The sequence below is a fragment of the Leucoraja erinacea genome, chromosome 1, assembly GCF_028641065.1.
Source record: "Leucoraja erinacea ecotype New England chromosome 1, Leri_hhj_1, whole genome shotgun sequence".
NCBI classification, from domain to species: Eukaryota; Metazoa; Chordata; class Chondrichthyes; order Rajiformes; family Rajidae; genus Leucoraja; species Leucoraja erinaceus.
Window position 1 is genome coordinate 34,511,169 of NC_073377.1, and position 22,281 is coordinate 34,533,449.

General features: G+C 45.4%; 1 protein-coding gene across 1 annotated transcript in view; it reads right to left on the reverse strand.

Moving 5' to 3' along the window:
* Positions 1–6,943: 6,943 nt before the first annotated feature.
* aqp7 (aquaporin 7) overlaps positions 6,944–22,281 on the reverse strand; it is a 35,293-nt gene continuing 19,955 nt past the window's right edge. Inside the window, exons 5-6 of the mRNA XM_055632493.1 lie at positions 15,921–16,138; positions 6,944–14,986 (exon numbers count right to left, since the gene is read on the reverse strand). Of these exons, the coding sequence (XP_055488468.1) occupies positions 14,812–14,986; positions 15,921–16,138 (393 nt within the window). The 3' untranslated portion in view covers positions 6,944–14,811. The remainder of the gene's footprint in view (positions 14,987–15,920; positions 16,139–22,281) is intronic.

Genomic DNA, 22,281 nt, shown 5'->3' on the forward strand with positions numbered 1-22,281 from the left:
GTATAAACCAAGTCTATCCAGTCTTTCTTCATAAGACAGTCCTGACATCCCAGGAATCAGTCTGGTGAACCTTCAATCTGCACTCCCTCTATGGCAATAATGTCTTTCCTCAGATTTGGAGACCAAAACTGTACGCAATATTCCAGGTGTGGTCTCACCAAGACCCTGTACAACTGCAGTAGAACCTCCCTGCTCCTATACTCAAATCCTTTTGCTATGAAAGCTAACATACCATTCGCTTTCTACACTGCCTGCTGCACCTGCATGCCTACTTTCAATGACTGGTGTACCATGACACCCAGGTCTCGCTGCATCTCCCCTTTTCCTAGTCGGCCACCGTTTAGATAATAGTCTGCTTTCCTGTTTTTGCCACCAAAATGGATAACCTCACATTTATCCACATTATACTGCATCTGCCAAACATTGCCCACTCACCCAGCCTATCCAAGTCACCTTGCAGTCTCCTAGCATCCTCCTCACAGCTAACACTGCCCCCCAGCTTAGTGTCATCCGCAAACTTGGAGATATTGCCTTCAATTCCCTCATCCAGATCATTAATATATATTGTAAATAGCTGGGGTCCCAGCACTGAGCCTTGCGGTACCCCACTAGTCACTGCCTGCCATTGTGAAAAGGACCCGTTTACTCCTACTCTTTGCTTCCTGTTTGCCAGCCAGTTCTCTATCCACATCAATACTGAACCCCCAATGCCGTGTGCTTTAAGTTTGTATACTAATCTCTTATGTGGGACCTTGTCGAAAGCCTTCTGGAAGTCCAGATACACCACATCCACTGGTTCTCCCCTATCCACGCTACTATTTACATCCTCGAAAAATTCTATAAGATTCGTCAGACATGTTTTACCTTTTGTAAATCCATGCTGACTTTGTCCAATGATTTCACCACTTTCCAAATGTGCTGCTATCCCATCTTTAATAACTGACTCTAGCAGTTTCCCCATTACCGATGTTAGACTAACTGGTCTATAATTCCCTGTTTTCTCTCTCCCTCCCTTCTTAAAAAGTGGGGTTACGTTTGCTACCCGCCAATCATCAGGAACTACTCCAGAATCTAAAGAGTTTTGAAAGATTATTACTAATGCATCCACTATTTCTGGAGCTACTTCCTTAAGTACTCTGGGATGCAGCCTATCTGGCCCTGGGGATTTATCGGCCTTTAATCCATTCAATTTACCCAACACCACTTCCCGGCTAACCTGGATTTCACTCAATTCCTCCAACTCCTTTGACCCGCGGTCCCCTGCTATTTCCGGCAGATTATTTATGCCTTCTTTAGTGAAGACGGAACCAAAGTAATTATTCAATTGGTCCGCCATATCCTTGCTCCCCATGATCAACTCACCTGTTTCTGACTGCAAGGGACCTACATTTGTTTTAACTAATCTCTTTCTTTTCACATATCTATAAAAACTTTTGCAGTCAATGGTTTTGGAATCATATGGTTCAAAGATTATATTACAATGTGAAATATGTAATGGGTGGCGCCAGCAATGACTGCCGCGCCAACAGTCTGTCTGCCCCTTCCTTCTTTTGTTTTCTGTTTGTATGTGTTAAATGTATGCTTTTAGTGTTCTTTAGCTTGTTTTATGTGGTGGTGGGAATTTGGGGAAACTTTTTCTAATCTCTTACCACAACAGAGATGCGATTTTTTTCCGTATCGTATCTCCGTCAGCACTGCGGCCTAACATCGAGGAGGTGGCGGTCTTTGCTGGAGAACTCCACTGCGGGTGCCTGCGGATTTTAACATTACGGAGCCCGTGATCCCTTTGGCAGGGATCGACCTCTGGGCTCTTCCACGGGAGACTGCGAGACTTTGACATCACGGAGCGCGCAGTCTCTGGTCAAAGACCGACATTGGGAACTCCATGCTGCAGGAGCTTCGACCGTCCCGACGCGGAGGCTTCGACCTCCCCGATGCGGAGGCTTCGACCACCAGCTGTGGGAACTTCGATCGCCCTGACTGCGGATGGTTCGACTGCCCCGACACGGGAGAATGAAAGGGGAAGAAAATTGGACTTTATTGCTTTCCATTACAGTGAGGAACTTGGGGAATCTGCTGTGGTGGATGTTTATGTTAACTGTTATGTAGTTGTGTGTCTTGTTGCTTTTTGTTTAGTATGGCTGTATGGTAATTCGAATTTCACTGCACCTTAATTGGTACACATGACAATAAACTGACCTTGAAACCTTGAAAGAGTGCAAAAAACATACTCAATTACAATAACAGAATAATCCAATGAGGTAGAGTTAAGACACAGAGTCAGTGGTATCACCTCTGGGTACGTGGTTGTGAAAAAGGTGATTAGTTCAGGAGTCAATGATTGATACAGTGTGGAAACAGGCCCTTTGGCCCAACTTGCCCACACCGGCGAACATGTCCCACTACACTAGTCCCACCTGCCAGCATTTGGTCCATATCCCTCCAAACCTGTCCTATCCATGCACCTGTCTAATTGCTTCTTAAACGTTGGGATAGTCCCAGCCTCAACTACCTCCTCCGGCAGCTTGTTCCATACACCCACGACCCATTGTGTGATAGTAATGGGGATGAAGCTGTTCTTAAGTCTGGAGGCCTGGGCTGTCAAGATTCTGGGTCTTCATCGAGAAGTTAGAAGAGAGAAAGGGAATGGCAAAGTGGGCCCATCCATGAGGTTACATACAGCCTTCCTAATGCAAAGCACCATGAAGATGGAGCGGATGATAGGAGTGACGAAGCTGCGATAGACTGGGTTGTGTTCATCACTCTCTGCAGGTTCAAAAAACTCAATCAGATTCAAAAGGCACAATGTCCCACGTACAAAACCATGCTGACTATCCCCAATCATCCCCAATGAATTTATAAAACATTTTTCACACAGAAAGTGGTGAACCTCTGGAATTCTCCGCCACAGAAGGTAGTTGAGGCCAGTTCATTGGCTATATTTAAGAGGGAGTTAGATGTGGCCCTTGTGGCTAAAGGGATCAGGGGGTACGGAGAGAAGGCGGGTACAGGATTCAGAGTTGGATGATCAGCCATGATCATATTGAATGGCGGTGCAGGCTCGAAGGGCCGAATGGCCTACTCCTGCACCTATTTTCTATGTTTCTATATTTTATCCCTCAAAATCCTCTCCAGTAATTTGCCTACCACAGACGTTAGGCTCACTGGTCTACAGTTTTCTTGCAGCCCTTCTTTAAAAGGGGCACAATACTAGCGACCCTCCAGCCTTCCGACACCTCATCCATGTCTAATGATGATTTAGATATCTCTGCCAGGATACCTACAATTTCTTTTCTAGCTTCCCACAGTGTCCTTGATCAGGCCCAGGAGATTTCGTTATCTTCATTTGCCTTAGAATGTCCAGCAGCCCTTCAACCATAATACGAACTGTCATCATTTCAACATCGGGAGCCTGGGAGCTCCAAACCGGCGCGGCCTTCTCGGCTTCGGAAGCCGCAGTCTCCAGCTAGAAAGTGGCTGTTCCAGCTGGCCCAGCCGCTGAGAGGACTCTCTCGACGCCGGGGAAAGACCACCCGGTGAGAACGGCCAGGAACATCGGGCCTCCGTAGAGGCAATTGCGGTGGCCTCAATAGGCCAGACTGAAATTGGGGTGGGGACTGGACATTGTGCCTTCCCCCACAGTGGTATCCATTGTGGGGGGATGATTTTTTTGTCTAAGGTAATCCTGTTAGTCTTTGTCCAAGAGAGAGTGGACGCTGGCGCGCTTTAGCTGCCGCTACTCTCTCTTCACATTGTGTTTTTGACTTTTTGTTTTTGGACTGAATTCTGTTTTTAATTTGTGTTTCTGTGATGTCTTTATTATTTATTTTCTGATTATATGTTTATATTCCTGTTAATCTATGTAAGGTGTCCTTGAGATGTCTGAAAGGCGCCCAATAAATAAAATTTATTATTATTATTATTATTATTATTATCGTCATCTGCATTAACTGTCCAAAGTTCTCTCGTCTTTATGTCCTTTTTCACAGTGAAAAAGGAGAAGAAATACTCATCGAGCACTTCAGCCATCTCCTCACAGAGTGCCCATTTTTGTTTCTGAGAGGGCCTATCCACTCTCTAGTTACCATCTTTCCCTTAATATATTGATCAAATCTCTCTGTATTTTCTTTAATATTATCTGCCAGAGCTATCTCCTGCCCCCTTTTTGCCCTCCTTCACAAGTTCACATTATAGGAATATAATTAGGCCATTTGGCCCATCAGATCTACTCCTCTATTCAATCCTGGTGAAACCACACCTGGAGTATTGCGTACAGTTTTGGTCTCCTAATCTGAGGAAGGACATTCTTGCCACAGAGGGAGTACAGAGAAGGTTCACCAGACTGATTCCTGGGATGTCAGGACTTTCAAATGAAGAAAGACTGGATAGACTCGGTTTGTACTCACTAGAATTTAGAAGATTGAGGGGGGATCTTATAGAAACTTACAAAATTCTTAAGGGGTTGGACAGGCTAGATGCAGGAAGATTGTTCCCGATGTTGGGGAAGTCCAGAACAAGGGATCACAGTTTAAGGATAAGGGGGAAATCTTTTAGGACCGAGATGAGGAAAGCATTTTTCACACAGAGAGTGGTAAATCTCTGGAATTCTCTGCCACAGAAGGTAGTTGAGGCCAGTTAATTGGCTATATTTAAGAGGGAGCTAGATGTGGCCCTTGTGGCTAAAGGGATCAGGGGGTATGATCAGCCATGATCATATTGAATGGCGGTGCAGTATCGAAGGGCCGAATGGCCTACTCCTGCACCTATTTTCTATGTTTCTAGTCCAATTTTCCTGCCTTCCCCCGATAACCTTCGACACCCGTTCTAATCAAGATCTTGTCTATTGCTATTATTTCTGATTTCCTTCTTTAGGACCCTCGTCAGTTCCCAAAACCCCTCCAGAGTTACATTTGAACCCAGCTGTCTATACTTGTCCCATGTCTCCTTTTCCTGACCAGAGCCTCAAATGTTTCTTGAAAATTGATTTATTGCCATCTTTGAACCTTTCATGTGAATCGCTTATAATGCCTGCTACCAATTGTCAAATAGTTTATTCATATTCTCTGCCCAAAAGAGCACAATACTATACAATAAAAATATTTGTATACATTCACCTACTTTCCTGTATCTCTTTACTTCCTGGCGAGACAAACAAATGTATTATGTTATTCTTTGCTGGAGTTGTAAATGTTAAATTCAGTGAGATTATTGCCCTGGCACGGAGTTTCACCAGATAGAAGTATGGATCTGATATACAGTTATGACATTACCTCCCTAATTCCGTGGCCCATGTTCAATACTAACACGGTGTTAGACAGGTAATTACATCTTGTTCTATTCCTTCAAAAAAGTAGACGGTGTAAATAAATATACTTTTTAAACTTTTATTGAAAGATTATGATGAAGTGATCAACATTCATGCGACAGTCAGATGGTAAGAATTTAAAAAATCTTTTAAAATAAAGGAAGTTACTTTAAAATGCAAATATCATACATAGATAATAGAAATGGAGATAACATACACTGATATACAAACTGTATATAAAAAAGAAAATAATTATTTGGAGGGGCCCTACATCAAAGATGCGCAAAACATTCAGTGAATGGCATTGCTGGAACAGTATTAACTGCACGGGCAAAATGGAGATAGGGTGAATTCTGGCCACTTGATCATAACTGATGAAATAACAAAAAAAACCTCCAGCAAATTAGATAAGTGGCAAAAATTCACCCCATAGTTTTGTCATTCGCATGTGACAGCCAATTCACCATGGAGTTACTTGTTTGAATTGGAGAATCAGCAATATCAAGAAAATCAATGCACTGTATGTGTTTTTCTCAATGCTCTCCCCATTATAGTACACACCTGGAGCATTGGTCTGTATCCCATACAAAGCAGGACCACAGTTCAGGAACCTATTTTCCATTTCTGATGGACGTAAAACCAAGGAAAGGTGTATCCAAGGTCCCATCATAGTGCCCTACTTCAAAAACCACAAACATATAACAATATTTCTAAAATGTTATGGTCCATTGCTGGTCAAACTTTTCCCATTTCAAACAGGTGGCTTCAATTAACAAAATATAATTAAAAAGAACTGCAGATGCTGGTTTATAGCAAAGGTAGACATAAAATGTGAGGGCAACTCAGAGGGTCATGCAGCATCTCTGGAGAAAATGGATAGGTGACATTTCAGATCGGGACCCTTCTTCAGGCTGATGAAGGATCCCGACCCGAAACGACTCCTCTCCATTTTCTCCAGAGATGCTGCCCAACTCGCTGAGTTATTCCAACATTTTGTTTCCATCTTTGTTAACAAATTATTTATTGTCAGCAATAACCTGCATTCAGAAAACCTCATGGATTTAGTGAAATATTCTAAACCTCATGGATTTAGTGAAATATTCTAATGCGCCCCACCAATAAGGTTTCCGTGCGGTTCCCAGAGGTTTTTGTCAGTCTCCCTACCTGCTTCCACTACCTGCAACCTCCGGCAACCACCTGCAACCTTCGGGAACCGCACGGAAACCTTGGGTGAGGCGCAAAGTCTCCAGAGGTTTCCGTTCAGGTTTCCCAAGTGGGACAGGGGCATAAGGCACTTCACTTCACTGGAGTGTTGTCAGACAAGTACTCAGATTGCACCACTACATATGGGGAGGGGGGACATTGTGGCAGATGACCAAAGTGTGCTAGGTGGCAAATGTTGGCAGATGTCAGTATAATGTATAAATAATGTGAGGTTAAGCAATATATTTTGGTGGCGGGAAAGCAGACTATTATGTAAAAAGAACAGAAGATGCAGGTCCAGCAGGCAGTATGTTAGTTTTCAGAGACACAGAGCAGGGAGGGTTATACTGCAGTTGTACAGGGTCTTGGTGAGACCACACCTGGAGTATTGCGTACAGTTTTTGGTCTCCAAATCTGAGGAAGGACATTACAGAATTTCAGAGATTAATCCCTTGGCATCCAAATATGATGCCTTGTAAATCTGAAATGATCACTTGGCCAGAAATAGGATATCTGAGAGAAAGTGTTGGAAGATTTTATGAAGATAGGGAGCAGAGTGATCATGTAAATTTTGAAAACAGCAACATTTTAAAATCATGTTAGACACAAAGTACTGGAGTAATTCAGCGGGTCAGGCAGCATCTCTGGAGAAAAGGAATAGGTGATGTTTCGGGCCAAGTCCCTTCTTCAGTTAGGGGAGAGAGAAACTAGAGGTATGAAAAGGCATAGAACAGATCAGAGCCGGCACCAATGGCCAAAGAGCCCACAATGGACCATAGTTGGCTGTGGAGGAGGTGATCGATGGCTTAACCTACAATCAACAAGGGTCGGCAATCACGAGGGTTGGACATAAGCTGGGATGGAAGGAATTAGGTTATAGATTACAGGGTTTCTGAATTATTTCAAGTTTAGAAGAGAGTAGACGAATGAAGGAGAAGGTTAGAATAGAAGAATAGAACTTTTGCACTAGAAAAGTCAAGTATAATGTATCAAAGGCATGGAGGAGCTTTTCAGCATGTTGGCGTGGAATAGACCTGTACTAATATCATACAGTACCTCAGAGAGTGGTAGCTGTGTGGAATGAGCTTCCAGTGGAAGTGGTGGTGACAGGTTCGATTTTATCATTTAAAAATAAATTGGATAGGTATATGGACGGGAAAGGAATGGAGGGTTATGGTCTGAGTGCAGGTAGATGGGACTAGGGGAAAATAACTTGTTCGGCACGGACTTGAAGGGCCGAGATGGCCTGTTTCCGTGCTGTAATTGTTATATGGTTATAGTACCAATTTATGTTTGAAATCTATATTACCATGTGAACTAGATCAATATTTGACTTTCATATTATGTGGCTTCCATGTCAGACAGAATTAATTTTTGAAAAGTTTAAGAAAAGCAAAGGAATGAAGTCCAGTAGAAGTGGAAGTAAACAAACAAAGGCAATTTAAATTCAATCAAAATCAATGTTTGCTGGCTATGAAACAGTCAAATGGCCTGTTTCCTATGACTCTAAGGAGCCAAATGGCCTACTCCTGTTTCTATTTCTATTGTTCTAAATAACCATCTAAGCCAATGTGATATGATGGTTATTATTGTTTAAGGTTCTGACAACTATACAACTGTGCTATGATTAATATATCTTCAATGTTACAATAGTCAGATCCAAAGTCCCACTTGGCTTCACGATTATTTAACCGGGCAGCATCTGAAGAGGGTGAGACAGATTAACTGATGATTTTAATCATTGAGGTGAAGCATTAGCATTGGTTTCTCTCCACCCGCGTGATCTCGCTTGCTCAACAATTCCAGTTTGTGTTTGTTTTTATTGCACTTTACAACACCTGCAGTGCTTTGCATCACATTCATCACTTTCCAGAAAACAAAAAAAGTAATCTTTCTCTCGGTTTTGCAGTCAAGTAGATTATCTCTTACTAAGGTATTATATTAGAAGATCAACTATAAACTATGCCAGTATTTCAGACTAATCTTTTGAATAATGTTTCTTTGTTGTTTTTCATTAAAAAGTCAACAATGACCATTAACCAAGAAGTTTCAGGATGGCTGATGATTATTTTAATATCTATGCACCTAAATTGATTGGTAATATCTCATCCATTATTTCTATATAAACACTTGTCATTATGTTTGTGTCAGCATAAAATGACATTCACACAAAATGTCAATTCTAATTATTTCAACTAATCTCACATAAACAGAAGATGTCCATAGAAGGCAGCCTTTAAGCAATTTGTGATTTAATTATAAATGAGTACATGTTCTTGGTGCAGGGGTAGATGCCAGATTTATTCATCATCAGTCAAATGTTCACTTTTATTTAGACTTGCCTTCAAGCTTGAACCAACATGAATTTCTGTCAACACCTTTAATCGCTGTACTGGGTGGGTTCAAAGAAACCAGCTTCTGCCTCACTTGTACTTCCATTTCTGTTAATGTTTTGCAGGTTAACATGAATAGTGAGCTAGATGTTTGGCATTTCCTTCACCTTTGTTTCTACAGCTACACTCAATATAGAAATAATTTGCTATTTATTAAACATCAAGGTATCCAACCCGTGTGTAGGAAGGAACTGCAGATTTTGGTTCAAACCGAAGATAGACACGAAATGCTGAAGTAACTCAGCGGGGCAGGCAGCATCTCTGGAGAGGAATAGATGACGTTTCGGATCACGACCCTTCTTCAGACTGAGGGGGGGATACAGAGATAAGGAAATATCAGGTGTGAGAACGAGACATCAAAGGGGCTGGAGATCAAGGAAAATGTAGAATAGATCATTGTTAGCTTGGAGCAGGGCTGGCCCTAGGCCGATTAGACCGATTTTTGTCTCCGAATCTGAGGAAAGACATTCTTGCCATAGAGGGAGTACAGAGAAGGTTCACCAGACTGATTCCTGGGATGCCAGGACCTTCATATGAAGAAAGACTGGATAGACTCGGCTTGTACTCACTAGATTTTAGAAGATTGAGGGGGGACCTTATAGAAACTTACAAAATTCTTAAGGGGTTGGACAGGCTAGATGCAGGAAGATTGTTCCTGATGTTGGGGAAGTCCAGAACAAGGGGTCACAGTTTAAGGTTAAGGGGGAAATCTTTTAGGACCGAGATGAGAAAAACATTTTTCACACAGAGAGTGGTGAATCTCTGGAATTCTCTGCCGCAGAAGGTAGTTGAGGCCAGTTCATTGGCTATATTTAAGAGGGAGTTAGATGTGGCCCTTGTGGCTAAAGGGATCAGGGGGTATGGAGAGAAGGCAGGTACAGGATACTGAGTTGGATGATCAGCCATGTTCATATTGAATGGGGGTGCAGGCTCGAAGGGCCGAATGGCCTACTCCTGCACCTATTTTCTATTTTCTATGTTTTCCAAATTGGACCCCGCGCCCAAGGGGGGCCCCGCGTTAATTTTCCGTATTTCATATGGAAATACAAATTTGCTTTGTTAAATAAAGATGAAAAAAACACATTCGCCATACGGATTTTTTTTACAAAACTTACATGGTTTTGCACATGGAATACAGGCGCTGTACGGCTATCAGACACAAACAATGTGTTAACGACTGTAGCACTTGTGTTAACAAGTCGTTATCCAAATGCGTCATCAATGCATGGATTCGCATTCCTCAGTAAATGTGTAATTGTGTTTTAGAAGAAGTATTAATGACGCTGCGTTTAAGAAGGAACTGCAGATGCTGGAGAATCGAAGGTACACAAAAAAGCTGGAGAAACTCAGCAGGTGCAGCAGCATCTATGGAGCGAAGGAAATAGGCAACGTTTCGGGCCGAAACCCTTCTTCAGACTGATCGGGGGCGGGGACAAGAAAGGAAAAAGGAGGAGGAGCCTAAAGATTGGGGTATGGGAGGAGACAGCTGGGGGACTGAGGAAGGGGAGGAGACAGCAAGGACTAACAAAATTGGGAGAATTCAATGTTCATGCCCCCAGGATGCAGACTCCCCAAACGGAATATGAGGTGCTGTTCCTCCAATTTCCGGTGCTGCTCGCTGTGGCCATGGAGGAGACCCAGGACAGAGAGGTCGGAGACGGAGTGGGAGGGGGAGTTGAAGTGCTGAGCCACCGGCAGGTCAGCTTGGTTATTGCGGACCGAGCGGAGGTGTTCGGCGACACGATCGCCCAACCTCCGCTTGGTCTCACCGGTATAGATCTGCTGACATCTAGAGCAGCGGATGCAATAGATGAGGTTGGAGGAGATGCAGGTAAACCTCTGTCGCACCTGGAACGATTGCTTGGGTCCTTGAACGGAGTCGAGGTGGGAGGTAAAGGGACAAGTGTTGCATCTCTTGCGGTTGCAAGGGAAAGTGCCCGGGGAGGGGGTGGTATGAGAGGGAAGGGAAGAATTGACAAGGGAGTTATGGAGGGAGCGGTCTTTGCGGAAGGCAGATATGGGGGGAGATGGGAAGATGTGGCGAGTGGTGGGGTCACGTTGGAGGTGGCGAAGCTGACGGAGGATTACCTTTTGTATGTGACGGCTGGTGGGGTGAAAGGTGAGGACTAGGGGGACTCTGCCCTTGTTGCGAGTGGGGGGATGGGGAGAGAGAGCAGTGTTGCGGGGTATGGAAGAGACCCTGGTGCGAGCCTCATTTATGGTGGAGGAGGGTTCCTTTGAATACAATTCATGCGACGTCATTAACACTTCTTCAAAACATAATTACATTTTACTGAGGAATGTAGATTGATGCATTAATGACACATTGAATTTCTTAAAACTCACCATCATGAGCAAGCTCCGCTATAAGATCTTTGATCATGAGTGAGAACTTCTTCATGGTCTGCATCAGGTTAGTCATTCAATTTACCTACCGACCCACGTTGTGTCTCTCTGTCTCGCTCTCTCCCTCCCTATCTCTCCCTTGCGTGCTCTCTCTCTCTCTTGCTCTCTCGGCATTCCTGGAATCATTGACGTTTTGCAGTAGATAAAAAAGCTGGAGAAACTTAGAGGGCAAGGCAGCATCGATGTAGCAAAGGAAATATGCAATGTTTCGGGTCGAAACCCTTCTTCAGACCCGGCTATTTCCTTTGCTCCATAGATGCTGCCTTACACCCGCTGAGTTTCTCCAGCACTTTTGTCTACCTTTGATTTTCTAGCATCTACAGTTCTTTCTTCGACGTTTTGCGGTGATGGCTGCATCTGCAGTTCTTTTCTGTTTGGGGGGGAGGGGGGATTCCTGGCCCGTGGCGGCTCCTGATAAGTGATATGTTCCCTCCGCGGGTGCTGCCTTGCCCGCTGAGTTTCTCCAACATTCTGTGTTTTTTGTTTGACTCTGAAGTTGAAGGTGGACCCCTCTGTGTCTACCTTCAATTCCCTGTCTGTGGTGGCTCAGCGGGATGGGCAGGGGCTCTGGGGAGAGGGTTGCGTTTCTGGTCGAGACCCTTCTTCAGACAATCACAAGTACTCTCACCGACGAGAGTTCAGTTCAGTCTAAAGAAGGGTCTTCTCTCCAGAGTCGCTGCACTGCCTGTCCTGCTGAGCTACTCCAGATTTTGTCTATATTCAATTTCCGAGTTAGATAAAATTGCAGACTTGATTTTTCGAATCTCAAGATTTTGTAAAATTGCTGGAAAATGTACCCGCATCTTGGAGGCCGAAGGTTAGGTTGTTAGCCAAGAAGGATAGACTTCGTTATCCCTCAGTACAGCAACATCAAGAACGATGTTGCTGTACTGAGGTATAGCCAAGTCTATCCCTCATTGCTAGCAGCTGATGGGAAGCGGCCACAATGCGGTGGCGCCCGCAGCAGTGAGTGAGTGTTACTGGCATGAACCCGACCCCCTCCTTCTCAACGCTCATTCCCTCCTCGCAACTTTACCCCTGGCTAGACTCCCCACACGCTGTGAAAGGAACTCTCCCCCGAATTGTCATGTTACTCACGACACACGACTCATTTATAATTATTTATTTATATTTCAACGGAAAATTTTCCCAATTAGACCCCGCACCTCCTAAGGCCGGCCCTGGCTTGGAGAAGGTAACAACAAAGTAAATGGAGATAAGATGTAATCAGATGTAATTTAGCCAGACTGAGCAGAGGTGTTAACCCATTGAGTTTACCGATCCTACCTATTGAGTATTCTAGGCTCTCCAGCCAGGGAAATTAGAGTCAACACAAGAAATTACAGATGCTGGAAGTTTGAACAAAACTACTAGAAGAAATTGTGAACTTTCCTGTGGAATTTTCCCTGCTAAATATCTTAGCAAATCCTGCTGAATATTTTAGAATACCAATTGGCTGCACAAAGCTAGTTGTCAAAAATAGTCCCTCCTAAGATGACAGTTAATGCATTGTATAGGCAGATCATAAACTGGCAAAAAAAAACTATATTGCTGACAGAGTTAGCTTGGGATTTACTCATTGTGTTTAAACAAAAGTTATGTTTTATTATATTTTAAATAATGGAATGTAAATATGGTAAAGCTGGCTCATCTGTGGTCACTTTGGGCTGTTGATTTCATTAAAAGAAACTTAGAAAACCCATTCTATAAACTTTATAGATATATTTTGATGTTTAATAAGTAGCAATTAATGCTATGTTGAGTGTAGCTGTAGAAACAATGAGAAAGAAATTATGTTTATGCGAAAACATGATGACAAGATAAATTCACCTCATCTGCCTACTCATGACATGATGCATGCCCCTCCATTCCCTGCATATCCATGATCCTGGCTAAAAGCCTTTAAAATGCTACTGTTGGATGTGCCTCCACCACAGCCCCCGGCATTGACTTCTCGATCAATAAGAGTTGCAGTATGAATCAGACTGCTAATGGCATTTACTGGGTCACTGCAAAGATATGCCAGAAGCTCCGAAAGAGGGCAGGTCATGATACCATTCATTGTATCATGCCCTTATCATTGCCCATCAAAATGATTGGTCTGAACTCCTATGCACCTACTTTATCCAGAATACAAATAGAGATACTTGCACATTCCATTGTTTGTTCCACATCCTGATCCATACTCCCACTTTTAAGAGCTTTCCAATTCATTCCCAGTTAGGTTTGAAAATGGCAAGCACATACGATTTTAGTAAGAATTGGACTGAGGCAGAACAGTGAATGATGTGGATGTGCAAAGAGATGATCTCTTTAATGCAGAGGGCATGAGGATGATCAGAACCAGATACACGTCTGATGTGACAAATGACACGATTCAGGCCAAAGCAACAGATAGGCAAACAATACAAATGTTTATGGCCAAAGCGGAAGATAACTTCACTCTGCCAATGTTCACCTCAAAGAACTTACAGGCCTAATGTAATTTCCAGGAGTTTCTGTTCAGATATAACATTACTGATTCAATCTATAATTAAACATAGTTAGACAATATCAAATTTAAGATTCTAGATTAAAGGTCCTGGAATCTAACCCTGTTATTAATAAACTGATTATTATACCACCTCCAGTCAATCCCTTATTGTAGTATACACTAGTCAGGTGTACTTGGTCACTAGACAGCGATTTAAAACATTGTATCTCACAAAGTTTTTTGACTATTAACTTTAAACAAATTTTACAAAGCAGTGAACGTTCTAGAACCTTCTCATGGGCGTACATGATGATCTGATAACATGAATGCTGATGGGCTCCAAATTAGGCACAGACTGAAAACAAGCATTCATTCAAATTAATTGTTGAAATCACCATGAATATCTAGACTGGGAAGTCTGCAACCAAGGTCCAATTTTCTTCCATTTACAAAAACATGTAAGGGGCACGCACCCCTGTGCCTAAAGCGAAACGGGACAAGTGAAATTTGTCAGGACAAATGAAATCTACTCCTATTCTTAAAGCAGAGATAGATAGATTCTTGATTAATCCAGGTGTCAGAGGTTGTGGGGAGAAGGCAGAAGAATGGGGTTATGAGAGAGAAATAGGTCAGCCATGATTTTGAATGTAGATGTGATGCGCTGAATGGCCAAATTTTACTCCAATTCCTTATGATGTTATGCCATTAAATCTAAAAAAAAAAAATTTTTAATTAAAAAATATAATTTGGTGAATTGTTTTCTCACAGCATAATGCACTCATGACTTTATTTTGTATTTGTCGTTGTGTCTATTAAACAGTATGTGCGCCAATGCCTGTGGATATTTTTGCATTTGGTTTGTGGCCTTGGAAATCCATCAGGACATTGTAAGCGTCGAACATAAAAAGCTACATTGCCTTGAAATAGTCTTCTAAAAAAGCTATAATCTTCAAAAGCGTCCACATTTTGTGGTGTGACAAGAATATTGCTAGTATCGATTTAGCAAGTATTTGCATGTGATCTACAGTGCATCAGCAACCTTCTCTTAATTTCACATTTGCGAGTTTTACATTTTCTTCACCAGCGGGTGAACTCTGCTCTTTAGGCTCAAAGTGTATGCCGATCATTAATTGATATACCAGAATACCAAGTATAGAACCAAGAAGTGGGGCAAAAATGGGGATCCAAAACCAGTAGTTTCCAGCACTGTAAAAAATAGAAAGACGAAAACTCATTAAAACTGAAATTAAAAATCACAACTCGCACATCAAATCATGTATCATGATCTAAACTAAAGTATAGTCTTTCCACAGACTAGTTAGCATGCAACAAAAGCTTTTCATAGAAACATAGAAAATAGGTGCAGGAATAGGTCATTCGGCCCCCTCGGGCCAGCACCACCATTCAATACGCTCAAGAGAGAATTAGATTTAGCTCTTAAGGCTAAGGGAATCAAGGGATATGGGGGAAAAAGCCGGAACAGGGTAGTGACTTTGGATGATCAACCATGATCATATTGAATGGTGGTGCTGGCTCATAGGGCCGAATGGCCTCCTCCTGCATCTATTTTCTATGTTTCTATTATCATGGCTGATCATCCAAAATCAGTACCCTGGTTCTGCTTTCTCCCCATATCCCTTGATTCCTTTAGCCCGAATAGCTGTATATAACTCTCCAATACAGTACCTGTACATCCAGTGAATTGGCCTCCACTGCTTTCTGTGACAGAATTCCACAGATTCACAATTTCTCCTTGAGATAATATTTCTAATCCAGGCACATACTGGCGAACCTCTTTTTCACTCTCCCCTTTTTCACTCTCCTCCGATGTAGCAACCAAAATTACACACAATACTCCAAATATGACCTCATCAAAGTTACATACATCTGCAACATGACTTTCTGACTTTTATACTCAATGCCCCAACTTTTAAATTATGCCATATTACTACTTTATCTACTTATGTTGCAGTGGAAGACCAGCCTTTGTCTTATCAAATGTTCAAACAGGCTCAAGAAGCTCTGTATTTTCAATGTTTAGGCTCTCAATTGTTAATGTTTTTTTCACAAGGGTTACACAAGGTTACACATGTCGAGAATTTTGTACAGTGATTTTTTTTATTTTTATGAAAAAACTTACGTGAAAACCTCAGTTCCCCAGCCAGCTAATGATGTAAACAAACGGGGTCCAAGATCTCTGGCTGGGTTCACCGCATACCCAGAGTTGAAACCCATTGACAAACCGATTACAAGCACGGTAAAGCCAACAGTAAATGCCTCTAGTCCGTTAGGCACTGGGGTATTCCATTTGTCCACAATGGCCAGGATGCACACTATGAGAGCAGCTGTCCCAATCGTCTACATTTGGAAAAAGGAAAGGGAAGTTCAATATTATGTTCATAAGCCATAGGAGTCAAATTAGGCCATTTGCACCATTGAGTTTACTCCTCCATTCAATCCTGGCTAATTTATCTTTCCCTCACAACCTCATTCTCCTGCCTTCTCCCCATAACCCTTGACATCCTTGCTAATCAAGGACCCGACAATCGCTGCTTAAAAACCCCAAAAACTTGGCTTCCACAGCCGTCTGTGGCAATAAATTCCACACATTCACCCACTCTGGCTAAATAAATTCCCAATTATCTCCTTTCTGAAGGTATGTTTTAGCGACCATGAGTTCAATGATCTTTATTACGAATGGTAAAACAATGAATAAAACGAGTCTGTAAGACAGCTAAATAACGATGTTGCATCCACAAGTGAGTCTGAAAATCACAGAAAGTGCGCAAAACCCGCTCCTTGCGCCCAATCCGAGGGTTTGACTACCCCAAGGCACCAGCAGACGGCGCTAAATGACCCTCCCCAGAACCCGAGGTATGGAACTGAGTAGTGACCCGGACACATTGACCAGAACGTCAGACCCAGGAGACCGTAAGGGGGTGGGCGTGACAAGAGGGACTGATCGAACAGGACCAGGAAACTGTAATGGGGCGGAAAGAACGGGGACGACTGGTTCGGGGGAAAGAGGCACAACCGGTGCGGTTGGATGCAACCATCGTGGGCGGGCTTGAGACAACAGACGGAGATGAAAGCCACCCAGCCACTCACATCCAAGGTGAAGGTGGTGACACCGGACCGCAGCAACCCTAACGACCCCTCGTATACCCGCTGCAAGGGGGATTGGTGGTCGTTCCTGCGAACAAAAACATAGGCACAATTCTGCAGAACCGACGGCACATGCACCGCCGGCAAACCATGCCGCGAAGTAGGAACGAGAGCTAACCCGCTCATCCGCTCCCGGAAGCTCGCCAGCAATGCCTGGGCCGAGTCCACCCGCCCACGGATGGCAGGGAGAAAATCCCCGTACACCAGCTCGGCGGAGGAAGCAGCCAAGTCCTCTTTGGGGGCCGTGCAAATACCGAGGAGCACCCACTGTAACTGGTCCACCCAGTCCGGACCCGTGAGCTGGGCCTTCAACGCCGACTTAAGGTGGCGATGAAAACGTTCAACAAGCCCATTAGCCAGCGGGTGGTAGGCGGTGGTATGGTGCAAGCGCGCTACGTAGAGCTGAGCCAGGGAAGACCATAAGGCAGAGGTGAACTGGGCCCCCCGGTCAGTGGAGATATCGGATGAGATTCCAAACCGGGCAATGCAGTTGGCCGCCATGGCCCGAGCGCAGGCCGCGGCGGAGGTGTCCGAGAGCGGGATAGCCTCCGGCCACCTCGTAAAATGGTCCACGATGGTGAGTAGATGTGTGATACCGGCAACGGGCCCACCAGGTCGACACGGACATGCAGAAAACGACCCGCAGGGACTTCAAAATCCTGCATCGGAGGCCAAACGGGCTGGACCTTGGAGGTCTGACAGGGAATGCAGGCACGGGCCCAGGCCGCCACCTGCTTGTGGAGCCTATGCCAAACAAACCTGGCCGCCACCAGTGCAAAGATCGCCCGTATGGATGGATGGGTCAGCCCGTGGATGGAATCAAACGCCCGGCGATGCCAAATGGTGGGGACAATGGGACGAGGCCGGCCCGTGGAGACACCGCAAAGGACCACGGTGCCTGAAGCTCCACACGGGACATCAGCCAACTGGAGGCCAGAAACAGCGGTGCGGTAGTCTGCCATCCCTGCACCCGTACGCGGTGCCGCAGCCAGCTCGTCGTAGTCCACGCCATGGTTTATGGCTGAAATGGCGGGGAGGGCAGGGTGGGACAAAGGCGTCAGTAATGGTGTTTAGCTTGCCCGCGACGTGTTGGACGTCCATGGTGAACTCCGATATGGTGAACTCCGATAAGCGAGGTGCCGCTGCTGGTGGGCAGACCATGGGTCGGAGAACTTACCCATGACAAAGGTAAGGGGTTTGTGGTCCGTAAAGGCAGTGAATACATGACCCTTGAGGAAATATAGAAAGTGCCTGATGGCCAGGTACAACACCAGGAGCGCTCGGTCGAAGGCGTGGTAGCTGCGCTCGGGGGCGCGCATTTGACGGCTAAAAAAGACCAGCGGCCGTCGATGTGCTGCTCCAGGATGCTGCCCACAGCCGCGTCGAAGATGTCCACGGTGAGTGCCGTTGAGGCTGAGGCCTGCGGGTGGAGCAACATGGTCGCATTGTCCAGGGCCGCCTTAGCACCCTTGAATGCCGCGACTGCCTCTGAGGACCATTCGAGCTCCTGCGACTTGCCCATGAGGCACTGGAACAGGGGGCGCATAATGTTGGCAGCTGCCAGCATGGAACGGTGATAAAAATTCACCATGCCAAAAAATTCCTGCAACCCCTTTACCGTGTGCGGCTGGGGGAACTGCTGGATGGCGGGGCGGAGCCTTGCGGTGTGACGCTGTGCCCCAGAAAGGAGATGGAACGGAGACCGGACTGGCACTTGGTGGGGTTGATTACGAGGCCGTGGTCGAGGAGGCGCTGGAAGAGGGTCCGCAGGTGAACAATGTGCTCCTCCTGGGTGGGGCTTGCAACCAGGATGTCATCGAGGTAGATGAACACAAACGGCAGACCTGTCCCGACCCTGTCCATAAGCCTTTGGAATACCTGCGCGGCGTTCTTTAATCCAAAAGCCATACGTAGTCACTCGAACAAGCTGAACGGGGTGATCATCACGGTTTTGGGGATGTCGTCTGGGTGAATGGGAATCTATAGCCCCTGGACGAGGTCGACTTTCAAGAAGAAAGCGGCATCCTCGAGGTGGGCAGAAAAGTCTTGGATGTGGGGCACTGGGTAGCGGTCTGCCATTGTCATGGTGTTCAGACGACCCAGATGCTTTGGGAACCAAATGTAGCGGGGGGCCCACGGGCTGTCCGAGCGCCAGACAATCCCCATGTCCTTCATTAGCTGGAACTCATCCTGGGCGATGCGCAGCTTGTCCGGTGGAAGGCGGGGCACCCGGGTGTGTATCGGAGAGCCCACGGTGGGGATGTGATGTACGACCTCGTGCTTGGGGGCTGCCGCGTTGAAACGGGGAGTGAGGAGCTCTGGGAAATCGGTGAGGAGGGAGGCGTAGGGGCCGTCAACTTTGGCGATGGCGCTGAGCTGTGTGCTGGGCGGGAGCGGGGTCCGATTGTGTGTCCGCCCCCACATCGACTGCGAGGGAGAACGTCCGCAGGAAGTCGGCACCCAGGAGAGGCTGTGCGATGTCGGCCGCGATGAACGTCCATTTATACGGACGGGAGTCAAATGTGAGTGAGAGGGTCCGTGTGCCGTAAGTACGGATGGTGCTCCTATTAACAGCCGTAAGCACTGGGCCCCACTTACCAGCACAGTGTCGCGTCCGGTCGGCCGGAGGGAACTAACGATAGCCCCGGAGTCGACAAGGAAACGTCTGCCGGAGTGATAGTCACGGACGTAGAGGCGGTTGTTTGGGCCAATCATGATCGCCTTTACAGACGATCGGCCGAGACATTTCCCTGAAACGACCAGCGTTGATGGCAGCGTCGAGCCTCAGCGCCCTGAGCGGAGGTGATAGAAGCACCATTTGTGCTTACCCCAGTCCCCGGCGCGCTGCTGTGGCTCTGCAGTGGAAACCATGGGCGTGGCGTTGCCGCGGTCTCGCCGAGGCGAATGACGTGCTAGAGCGGAAACCCGGTTGATGGTACCACCATCTTGCTCTTTCGTCAGCCAGAGTTCGGCGAGCGGTATGGAGTTGGCGAAATCAGCGCCGGCGAGCTTGAGGCGGACATCGTCCGGCATCTGCTCCAAGAAGGCCTGTTCAAAAAGCAGCCACGGATGGTGTCGTCCATCAGGGCAAGCATTTCCGCCATCAGCACGGACAGCCTGCGATCGTCCAACCCGTCCATGTGCAGGAGGCGGGCGGCGCGGTCTCGGCGGTTCAGCCCGAACGTGCGAAGGAGGGCCTTGAGGCCCTGGTATTTAGCGAGTGCCGGCGGGTCTTGCAGGACAGGCAATAACCGCGAAGCCATCTCCTGCGTGAGCGCTTTGATGACGTGGAAGTATCTCGTGTCGTCCACCGCTATGTTACGGAGGTGGAATTGTGCCTCCACGTGGGCGAACCAAACCTGTAGCTGTTCCACCCAGAACACCGGCGGCTTTAGGCCAACGACATTCTGTTGAGCGTCGGGAACGGCGGCGGCTTGCATTGTCGGCATCCAATAACGATTGGGCACATCGGGGTCACCAGTTTAGCGGAGTCGAGACCGTGAGTTAATTCAATGATCTTTATTACGAATGGTAAAACTATGAATAGCGCGAGTCTGTAAGACAGCTATATAACGATGTTGTGGAGCTCGAATTAATGAAAATGACAGAAAGCACACAAAACCCGCTCCCTGCGCCCACGTGACTGGAATAGCCAATTCGAGGGTTTGACTACCCCAAGGTACAATGCAATGTATTTGCATGCGCTACAATGTATTTTTATGTTGAACCTATGCTCTTTGATCTTAGACGATCCCACTGCTGGATACATCCAATCTATCCAGGCCTTTCATTATATGGTAAGTTTCTATGAGATCCTCATCCATCTAAACTCCAGTGAGTACAGGCCCAAAGCCATCAAACACTCGTAAAATGTTGAAGGGAACAGTCAAGCTTATTTTCATATAGTCATAGAGATATACAGTGTGGAAACAAACCTTCATCCCAACTTGCGTACACAGGCTAACATGTCCCATCTGCACTAGTCCTACCTGCCAGCATTTGGTCCATATCCCTCCAAACCTGTCCTATCCATGTGCCTGTCTAACTGTTCCTTAAATGTTGGGATAGTCCCTGCCTCAACCACCTCCTCTGGCAGCTTGATCCATACATCCACCTGTGTGAAATAGTTACCCCTCAAATTCCTATTAAATCTTTTCCCCTTCACCTTTGAACCAGTGGTTTGATGATGTCCTGTTGGTGTGGTTTTCAGCACATCAAATTTCCATTAGGAGTGCACCGATTGGGAAATGAACTGGAGTTTATAACCTGAGTATTGAAAGCAGCTTGGGTAGTGTTATGCTTGGATAGCTCAGTGGGAAATTCTAATGTTACTGATGGTTCTGAAGCTTTCACAGGTTACATTTTACTTCGGAGTCACGTGAGTGATTCTGTGAAGAAACCCCCCAGTCCGCATGCGTTGTTCGCATGTCAAAGCTCCTGCCAGCGGTAAGTTTAAACCGGTTTAAGTTTATGCCACTTTCTCCTCTATAACCAGGCTCATGTAGTTTAACTAGAGCCTGATTTAACTAGAGCCTGAGTCTCCATAACATATTCCAAATCATCTTATGCTTAATTTCATGAGAACTAAGTGAGTTTTAAATAACACAAACGCATTATTTGCTGCTTGGCAAACCTCATTACCCCAAACAATGAACATTCAGCATCTGAATTGTAATGTTCTTACATTACTATTTCAAAATGTAAGGACATTTTCATTAAAATATTTGTTTATATTCATTGTCTATATTATTTCTAATTTAAATTTATGTCTATGTTTGATTGCTTACAACCCAGCATCACATTTAAAATAAAAATTGCTTTCTAGATCACTCCCTGTGAAAACTTTCATGTGACTCTCTGCTCAACCACCTTGGTAATAACCGCCCTGTTGGACACCAGAGATTCCTCTTTTCACCGTTACCAGACAATTGTAAGCATCAGAAAAGGAATCACAACAGAGAGTTTATCATTGAGATTGTGGATTGACTGTGCTTTCAATACTGAGCAGGATTACAGTAAATGTTCTGTATTTGCCAGCTATACCCCACAATATCATACAACTGGCATGTGGCTGTTCTCAATGAGCTTCCACAGTTAGTCAAGTCAAGTCAAGTCAGTTTATTCGTCACATACACATACGAGATGTGCAGTGAAATGGAAAGTGGCAATGCTCGCGGACTTTGTGCAAAAAGACAAACAAACAAACTATAAACACATCATAAACACACACATATTCTTTTACATATTAAATATTGGAAGGAAAAACGTTCAGTAAAGTTAGTCCCTGATGAGATTTACAGTCCGAGTGGCCTCTGGGAAGAAACTCCTTCTCAACC